The sequence below is a fragment of the Trachypithecus francoisi genome, unplaced genomic scaffold (assembly GCF_009764315.1).
Source record: "Trachypithecus francoisi isolate TF-2019V2 unplaced genomic scaffold, Tfra_2.0 Lachesis_group5, whole genome shotgun sequence".
In the NCBI taxonomy this organism is placed as follows: domain Eukaryota; kingdom Metazoa; phylum Chordata; class Mammalia; order Primates; family Cercopithecidae; genus Trachypithecus; species Trachypithecus francoisi.
The window spans coordinates 62,133,195-62,143,157 of record NW_022681470.1 but is presented as its reverse complement, the minus strand read 5'-3'; the positions used below and the strand labels follow the sequence as shown (position 1 = coordinate 62,143,157).

Below are 9,963 nucleotides of genomic sequence, written 5' to 3'. Positions count from 1 at the left end.
TACTTCCACCTATCCAAATTTTGCTTCTTCTTCAAGACAGATTCCTTTTCTGGATAACTCCAGCTCGAGTGCTCTTATCTGACCTCCTGTGCTAGAAATTACTGTGTGTGGCAAATCATTACACATTGCTTTCTTACAGCTCTTCTATTTTAAAAAATAGTATCTATTTTGTATTAAAATTCCCATTTTAAATTTTCATTTCTGTTTTACTGAACCTTTTGGAGATTGCATGAGGAATACAATCTTGCAAAAGAAGAATGGCTGATGGAGAATGTGACCAAGTAAAAGGCAGAAGGGGGAGTGGGTAAATGGGAAGGAGCATGAGGCTCCCTACTTGCAGTCAGCCCTCACAGATATTTATCAAATACAGATTCATTGAATTAGTGATCCCTTTTTACAAAATGCTAGTGCCCCTGGAAAGGTAAGGCCTTCACGTTTTACAACAATTAATCCAAATATCATGACATCATTTGGCCAAGAATACCTGTGTGTTCTGAGATGAGAGGTTAGGAGAAGTAAAATTTCTGAAGCAGGACTCACAAAATTTTAAAGCCAAAAGGGCTTAAAGATCTGCCATTCTAAACCCTTACTTTATAGAAGATGAAACAGGGTGTTGCCCGAGATCACAAGGCAAAGTATAGGGAGAGCCCAGACCCAAACTCAAATCTCCTCTTAATTTCAGTCAAGAAACTACATCATTCCAGCCTATCAGAGAAGAGGTCTGGCCTGGGTAAAAGATGGTGTCTTTCTATAGCAAGAAAGATATAGATGGGTTCTGTGCCTGGTGAAGAGGGGAGAGATAACTCAGGAAACAGAAAAGAGGTGACGTCAAGTTTTGCCCCCTTTGTAATTGTGTCCAGGAGTCCGTGACTGTGTGAGTCAATGGAAATCCTCCATATTAGCAGAAGCCAAGTTAAGATAATCAGAAATAGTTTGGAAGGCCACAAACCTCAACTTCCCCTTACCCAGCCCAGTCTCCTTACTTGAGGAACCAACTGAAGTTCAGCTTACAGCTCTTGTTGATCCTTTCACACTCTTCCTTTCTAAGTCTGGAGAAGGAAAGTTGGAAAAGGGGAACGCAATACAAACATGAGAGATTTCCCTATTTCCAGGGTACTTTCAGCCGATTCCCCAGTATCAACTGTATTCGAAACACGAGAGAGCCACTTAGGGTAGCCATGGAGATATGACTGTCCTCGGTCTTGTTTCCTTCCTTTTCTCTGCTATTAACATCTTTCGCTAAGATTTCGGTAAGGCACCCCACTTCTGCTGGCGCTCAGGTTCTGCAGCTCCTCTCTCCCCTCAGGGACGCTGAGTGGGGACTGGGAACACTTTTTAAAATGAGGAGAGCGCGAAAACATAAGAACGAGTGAGGATTTTCTCCAAAAGGGATCAGTACCATCCACAGCCTCCCCTTCTCCAGCCTTGAGGTTTTGGCGTTTGGTCCCAGCCCGGACTACAAGTCCCAAGAGACCCCGCGGCGAGGGTGTCCTCCAGCGATCCTTCCCTCACGCTTCTGGGTAGTGGAGAGAAAGGTTCCGACAGCGGCGCACTGCGGCTTGGTTTGTTTGCAACGGCAGCGACGGAGGTTGGGAGCCTGGCTCACTGCAAGCGGGGGTGTCAAGAGGCGGATTCCTCCTCCCTTCGGCACTTGGGGGGCGGGGAGGAGGGAGGCCGGGCCAGCGGCCGGGGACCGAGCCGCAAAGACAGAGCGGGCAGAGGCGATGGAGGGCAACGAGGTGCCATGGGGTAGCGAGCCCGTTTCGGGTCCCGGCCCCGGCCCCGGAGGCGGCGGAATGATCCGCGAGCTGTGCCGGGGCTTCGGCCGCTACCGCCGCTACCTGGGACGGCTGCGACAGAACCTGCGCGAGACCCAGAAGTTCTTCCGCGACATTAAGTGCTCCCACAACCACACTTGTCCCTCCTCCCCCACCGGCGGCGGCGGGGCCGAGCGCGGCCCTGCAGGCGATGTCGCCGAAACCGGGCTGCAGGCGGGTAAGGAGGGCAGCCCGGAGGGAGAGAGGGCAGTAGAGGCAAATCGGAGGGCGGACCGCACCCCTGCCCTGCAAAACAAGCCCGAGAAGAGGCAGGCGGAAAGGGGCAGTCGTGCAGTGTGGCCGGGTCCCCGGGCCTGAGCCGGCCGGATCCGGGATGCCTTGGGAGGGCATCCCTCTGAGGAGGGGAGGAGGGGGCCCGCTGAGGGCCCGGCTGGGGGACCGGGAGCCAGGGGCAACCGAGGGCCGGAGTTCCCGGAGCAGGACCCCGGGGACCAGGGTGTGCGCTGACGGGACTGGGCTGGGCCGGCGTTCGGAAAGGGTACCAGTTAATCCGAGGAGTGGGGAAAGTTGCTCTGAGTTGGAGGCGGGCGGGTGCGCAGTTGTGGGTCAGAGCCCCAGTTTAGGGATGGAGCAGAGGCGGCAGGGTGTCCCGAGAGTCCGAGGAGGCCATGGGACTGTAGTCGGGTGTGTGGGTTTGATGATGTATGTGAAATGTGTTCACACCAATCATGCGGCAGCTCTGTGAAGAGGGGACATTCTCTAAATAGGGTTGGGGGTGGAAATCATATCTGATGGGTGCCAGGGAATTGCCAGAGATGTTGCTCCAGCTTATGGTGAAGAAGAGAGGGGAGGGATCATTTTGGTCCTGAGCCAATGGAGAACTAGCTACTCTTGTTCTTGCATGATTCTTTCTAGGATGTGCCAAGGCCCCCAAACACTTAAAATCGTGCATGGTCTTTAATCTTTCCTAACGTCTTGCTTCCTTTTAAACTGCTGTTGGTGAGGAACTGGAGGATTTGTTAACTACTGCGTCTAATTAGGAAATAACTTTAGATCGGAAGGGAGAAGGGACTGGCATTCCATGTAGATAGATCTCTTGGGGACAAAACAGGAAAGAAGTCTGGGTTTAATTTAGTGATTCTCAAACGAAAGTGTGCATTAAACTCACCCCAGGGGCGTATTAAGAATGCCATGTCTCATGCTGTAGCTCATTAATTCCGATTGAATAGGTGTGGAAAGTGGGTCCTAAAAATCTAATTTAACATGAAAAGAACCTGGAGAGGACGGGCGCGGTGGCTTACGTCTGTAATCCCAGCACTTTGGGAGGTAGAGGCGAGCAGATCACTTGATGTCAGAAATTCGAGACCAGCCTGGCCAACATGGTGAAACCCTGTCTCTACCAAAAAACAAACAAACAAACAAACAAACAAAAAACTAGCCAGTTGTGGTGGGTGGCGCCTGTAATCTCAGCCACTGGGGAGGCTGAGGCAGGAGAATCGCTTGAAACCAGGAGACGGAGGTTGCAGTGAGCCGAGATTGTGCCACTGCACTCCACCCTGTGCGACAGAGTGAGATTCCGTCTCAAAAAATAAAATAATAATAGTAATTATAAAAGACACTGGGGAATGTGAGGCAGGTGGTCTGTTAAAATACCTTCAGAACCATGAATTTAGATACAGCAGATTTGAACACGAGGCTCAGAACTGGATGAATTGTTCTGACTTTGGGTGTTAGCTCTTATATTCCCAAAGTTTTGCGCTTAATGTCCTACATCGGACTGGGAATCCACAAATGGTGATAAAAATAAGATACTAAGATTATGACAGGGCCCTAAATGATACTATCCCATTTAGTTGGTTTGGATCGGAATTTAAAAAGCCTTATTTTATCTTGTAGCATAAAAGGAGGGGGATTACTAGTTTTTCTGAAGTTGTTTTGACATCTTATGTCCGGAAATACGCTGTCCTAGAGAGAACTGGTATCTGTGAGGCTACCAGAAAACAGCTGATGAGAAGGGCTAATGTTTTCTGAGACGATCCCCAGAATGTGTACTTTCACCCGCACCCATAACAGTGCTTTCCAGAGGTGTCCCCTGCTGGAAAGTTTCTCTCACAGCTTATCTTAAAAAGCCCTTTATTGCTGTTTTTATTTTAAAACAACTATTTATTTTAGACTTGGCTTCTAAAACAAAGAGAATCGATTAACCTCAGAGAGATGGAGGTTTTCAAGGCACTTTGGTTGGCTCTTGTTTTTATTCATTAAAAAACAACTTAAGACATACAAATATAACTTTGCATTTCACCTCATTAGCTTTTCCAGTTGACTGCATCATGAACTAATCTTTGCGTATTTAACTCTTCACCGTGTGGAGTCTGTCCATCCCAAATAAAAACCTGGAAGTGTGCAGATGGCAGGACTGGGAGCAATTCGGTTTTGTTCCATAAAATGCTTCTCTTCCTTTCAGCATGGAGTGTTTGGGGATAAAAATGCACCAAGGAAAGTTAGTGAGGGGACACTTACTATGTATATTTTAGGGATGCATTTTCCTAGCTATTTAGGTGGTCATGTCAGAAAGTAGAAACGACTCCTAAAAAGACAACTAGTTGTTGTTCTGTCATTTACAGGCCATCTTTGTAAGGTCAAGTTCATTCAGAGACTGTCTCAACTTTCTTTTTTAAATTTTTTTGTAAAGATGGGGTCTCGCTTTGTTGCCCAGGCTGTTCTGAAACTCATGGCCTCAAACGATCCTTCCACCTCAGCCTCCCAAGGTGCTGGAATTACAGTAATCAGCCACCACACCCAGTCCTCAGCTTTCTTTTATGAATGTTAGTCTCTGATTAATAGGAACTTGGATGTTGAAGGAACACTCAATTCTGTTATTTATTTATTTTTTATTATACTTTAAGTTCTAGGGTACATGTGCATAACGTGCAGGTTTGTTACATATGTATACATGTGCCATGTTGGTGTGCTGCACCCATTAACGCGTCATTTACATTAGGTATATCTCCTAATGCTATCCCTCCCCCCTCTCCCCACCCCACAACAGGTCCCGTTGTGTGATGTTCCCCTTCCTGTGTCCAAGAGGAACACTCAATTCTTACCCAAACAAACCTGTAGGTTTTAAACATTATTTCAGAATGGAAGTGTGCCTCTAGGTTGATGTAGTATGGTATTTGAGCAACTGAAAGAATATCAAGGATTAACTCTCAATTTGAAATTATTGGACTAAAAGGATGGTAACAATAGTAAAACAATTTTCATGTCTATTTATATACCATTTGTAATGCCATAGGATACCAAAAATTTTTATTGTCTCACTTTCACCCACAAAAGAGAGTAAAGGACCCAAAATAATATTTTCCTCTAAAATTTTATAGTTCTGAATTCACTGGGGTCAGTGTAAAGGATATGTAATGTACATGGTATTTTAGAAGTTAAAAAGTAAGGCTGGTTGTGGTGGCTCACACCTGTAATCCCAGCACTTTGGGAGGCCAAGGTGGGTAGATCACCTGAGGTCAGGAGTTCAAGACCAGCCTGGCCAACATGGCGAAACCCCATGTCTACTAAAAATACAAAAATTAGCTGGGCATGGTGGCGCACGCCTATAATCCCAGCTACTTGGGAGGCTGAAGCAGGAGAATTGCTTAAGCCCAGGAGGCGGAGGTACAGTGAGCTGAGATTGCGCCACTGCACACCGGCCTGGGCGACAGAGTGAGACTCCATCTCAGGAAGAAAAAAAAGAAAAAAAAAAGTAAGTAGAATGGAACTCCAAAATAGTCTTCTGTTTTTAGAGTAGCTTGACCTATACAGAGAAAACTGAATTATAAGTAAAGTTTCCTTGATTCATTTCTTCCCCTGCTGCCCAAATCCCTGGCCTTTTCACTTAGCTATAGGGCGTGAGAGCCCTTTTATCTGTTGATTTTCTTATGTCAGAGGGATCAGAAGTAATGAGATAAAGGCTTTGGGCTGGGTGTGGTGGCTCACACCTGTAATGCCAGCACTTTGGGATGCTGAGGCAGGCGGATCACCTGAGGTTGGGAGTTAGAGACCAGCCTGACCAACATGGAGAAACCTGTCTCTACTAAAAATCCAAAAAAAATTAGCCGGGCATGGTGACACATGCCTGTAATCCCAGCTGCTGGGGAAGGCTGAGGCAGGAGAATCACTTGAATCTGGGAGGTGGAGGCTGTGGTGAGTCGAGATCACACCATTGCACTCCAGCCTGGGCAACAAGAGTGAAACTCTTATCTCAAAATAAAGAAAGAAAGAAAGAAAGAAAGGCTTTGAGCACTTCTGAGGAAAGGCAGGGTGGAGTATTAAGAGTAGCAGAGGGAAAAGTATTTTTCTTTTTCTTTTTTTTTTTTTTGAGACAGAGTCTCTCTGTGTTGCCCAGGCTGGAGTGCAGTGGCATGATCTTGGCTCACTGCAGCCTTCGCTTCCCCTGTTCACATGATTCTCCTGCTTCAGCCTCCTGAGTAGCTGGGACTACAGGCGCCTGCCACCAGGCCCAGCTAATTTTTTTTTTCTTTCTATTTTTAGTAGAGGCAGGGTTTTACCATGTTGGCCAGGCTGGTCTCAAACTCCTGACCTTAAGTGATCTGCCTGCCTTGGCCCCCCACAGTGCTGTGATTACAGGCGTGAGCCACTGTGCCCGGCATGGAAAAGTATTTTTCTTGTTTTATGATCCAGTAAAGTTGCTAGCTGTTGCAATTTGTCATAAGCCTCTCAATTTTAAGAAATTGGAGTGGGCCAGGCACGGTGGCTCACGCCTTTAATTCCAGCACTTTAGGAGGCCGAGGCGGGTGGATCACCCGAGGTCGGCGGATCACCCAAGGTCAGGAGTTCGAACCAGCCTGGCCAATGTGGTGAAACCCCATCTCTACCAAAAGTACAAACATTAGCCAGGCATGATGGCACGTGCCTGTAACCCCAGCTACTCGGGAGGCTGAGGCAGGAGAATTGCTTGAACCCAGGAGGCGGAGGTTGCAGTGAGTCGAGTTCGAGCCATTGCACTCCAGCCAGGGCATCGCAGTGAGACTGTTTCTCAAAAAAAAAAAAAAAAAAAAAAAAGATATTAGACTGACTTAAATATGTCTTGTTGAAATTCTGTGGTCTGTGCTGCCTTCTTTGAATCCTGGTTTCACCTCTTCCTCTCTTCCTAACCAAATGATCTTGGGCAAATCACAACTGTGCTGTGCCTTCATTTCCTCATCTGGAAATAGGGATTATAACAGTACTGATCTCTCAGGTTCTTGGGAGTAAATCTATGTGCATGTTTAGAACAGGACCTGGGCTGGACGCGGTGGTGGCTCACGCCTGTAATCCCAGCACTTTGGGAGGCCAAGGAGGGTGGATCACTTGAGGTCAGGAGTTCGAGACCAGCCTGACTGACATGGTAAAACCCCATCTCTACTGAAAATACAAAAATTAGCCGGGCAGGGTGGCGGGTGCCTCTTTCCCAGCTATTCAGGAGGCTGAGGCAGGAGAATCGCTTGAACCTGGGAGGCGGAGGTTGCAGTGAGTCTAGATCACCCGCTGTGCTCCAGCCTGGGCGACAGATTGAGACTCTGTCTTAAAACAACAAAAAACAAAAAACAGGCCAGGTGTGGTGGCTCACGCCTGTAATGTCAACTCTTTGGGAGGCCAAGGCGGGTGGATCACCTGAGGTCAGGAGTTTGAGACCAGCCTGACCAACAAGGAGAAACCCCTTGTCTATTAAAAATATAAAACTAGAGGCCGGGCGCGGTGGCTCAAGCCTGTAATCCCAGCACTTTGGGAGGCCGAGACGGGCGGATCACGAGGTCAGGAGATCGAGACCATCCTGGCTAACATGGTGAAACCCCGTCTCTACTAAAAAAATACAAAAATCTCGCCGGGCGAGGTGGCGGGCGCCTGTAGTCCCAGCTACTCGGGAGACCGAGGCAGGAGAATAGTGTAAACCCGGGAGGCAGAGCTTGCAGTGAGCTGAGATCCGGCCACTGCACTCCAGCCCGGGGGACAGAGCGTGACTCCGTCTCAAAAAAAAAAAAAAATATATATATATATATAAAAAACTAGCTGGGCATTGGTGGCACATGCCTGTAAAATCCCAGCTACTCGGGAGGCTGAGGCAGGAGAATGGCGTGAACCCGGGAGGCGGAGCTTGCAGTGAGCCAAGGTTGTGCCACTGCACTCCAGCCTGGGCGACAGAGTGAGACTCCGACTCAAAAAGAAACAAACAAACAAAAAAAACAGTGGCTGGTAAGGTGCTATGTAAGTATTAGCTATTATTCAATAAATATCTGAGTACCTGGTACGTACTGGGCAATGTGCTACTTATGGGGGATAAAGAGTCAAATAAAAAGGACCGGACGCTGTGGCTCACCCTTGTAATCCCAGCACTTTGGGAGGCCGAGGTGGGCGGATCACAAGGTCAGGAGGTCGAGACCATCCTGGCTAACACTGTGAAACCCCGTCTCTACTAAAAATATAAAAACCTAGCCGGGCTTGGTGGCGGGCGCCTGTAGTCCCAGCTACTCAGCTACTCGGGAGGCCGAGGCAGGAGAATGGCGTGAACCTGGGAGGCGGAGCTTGCAGTGAGCCGAGATCGCACCGCTGCAATCCGGCCTGGGCGGAAGAGCAAGACTCTGTTTCAAAAAAAAGAGTCGGCCGGGCGCGGTGGCTCAAGCCTGTAATCCCAGCACTTTGGGAGGCCGAGACGGGCGGATCACGAGGTCAGGAGATCGAGACCATCCTGGCGAACACTGTGAAACCCCGTCTCTATTAAAAAATACAAAAAACTAGCCGGGCGAGGTGGCGGGCGTCTGTAGTCCCAGCTACTCGGGAGGCTGAGGCAGGAGAATGGCGTAAACCCGGGAGGCGGAGCTTGCAGTGAGCTGAGATCCGGCCACTGCACTCCAGCCCCGGCGACAGAGCAAGACTCCGTCTCAAAAAAAAAAAACAAACAAAACAAAACAAAAAAAAGAGTCAAATAAAGATACTGGTCTTGGCCTTAGGCTAGTGAAGATCAGTCTTTCCCTTCTATAAAGAAAGAAAAAATAATTATAATTATCATCAATAATCGTTTACGTTGGATGATGGATTAAAAAGGTCTAAGAGGCCGCCTGTAATCCCAGCACTTTGGGAGGCCGAGACGGGCGGATCACAAGGTCAGAAGATCGAGACCATCCTGGCGAACACAGTGAAACCCCGTCTCTACTAAAAATACAAAAAACTAGCCGTGCGAGGTGGCGGGCGCCTGTAGTCCCAGCTACTTGGGAGGCTGAGGCAGGAGAATGGCGGGAACCCGGGAGGCGGAGCTTGCAGTGAGCTGAGATCCGGCCACTGCACTCCAGCCTGGGTGACAGAGCAAGACTCTGCCTCAAAAAAATAAAACAAAATAAAAATAAAAATAAAAAGGTCTAAGAAGACCTGAACTTGGTCCTCTAGAAAAGTATAATCTAAACCATATACGTGTGCAACACATAAAACACATATATAAAAAAGCAGAATGCTAAGGTAGGTTATAAGCCTTTTATATGAGTTATAATTCTCAGGTTTTTTATAGCTCTTTGCCTTTGGTGAGCTCACAGCTGTGTTTCTCCAACATTCTTCACCTTTTTGTCACACCTTTTAAATGTGCCAGCATTTAAAAGAAGGGGAAAAGCACTAATGTACTTATTTAAAATAGGCATTTTTGGCTGGGCACGGTGGCTCACTCCTGTAATTCCAGCACTTTGGGAGGCTGAGGCGAGTGGATCACCTGAGGTCAGGAGCTCGAGACTAGCCTAGCCAGCATGGTGAAACATCGTCTCTACTAAAATACAAAAAGGTTAGCTGGGCATGGTGGTGCAGGCCTGTAATCCCAGCTCCACAGGAGGCTGAGGCAGGAGAATCGCTTGAACCCAGGAGTCGGAGGTTGCGGTGAGCTGAGATCATGCCAGTGCACTATAACTTGGGTGACAGAGTGAGACTGTGTCTCAAAATAAATAAATAAATACATAAAATAGGCATTTTCCTTGGTCGTCTTAGACCTTTGTATGATGAGAAAGTTTAAGTGGCAGAGTGACATTTGGGGAAGGGATGAAAAGTTGGGAAAGAGGAGATTCTTTAGAGCTTCATTTTATAGAGCTGTCATCTCTATGGGGCAGAGGGGTGGGGAGAAGCTGGGATTGTAGGGTGGAGCACAGTGACAGCAGTGCTG

The 9,963-nt window shown here is 47.9% G+C and overlaps 1 protein-coding gene across 3 annotated transcripts in view; it reads left to right on the top strand.

Annotated features, from left to right (window-relative positions):
* Window positions 1-1,132: 1,132 nt before the first annotated feature.
* DSTYK (dual serine/threonine and tyrosine protein kinase) overlaps window positions 1,133-9,963 on the top strand; it is a 71,068-nt gene continuing 62,237 nt past the window's right edge. Inside the window, exon 1 of one of the 3 annotated variants that reach the window (XM_033200694.1) lies at window positions 1,133-1,995. In XM_033200694.1, the coding sequence (XP_033056585.1) occupies window positions 1,725-1,995 (271 nt within the window). In that variant the 5' untranslated portion in view covers window positions 1,133-1,724. The remainder of the gene's footprint in view (window positions 1,996-9,963) is intronic. The other 2 variants (XM_033200693.1, XM_033200692.1) reach the window with 2 other exon arrangements.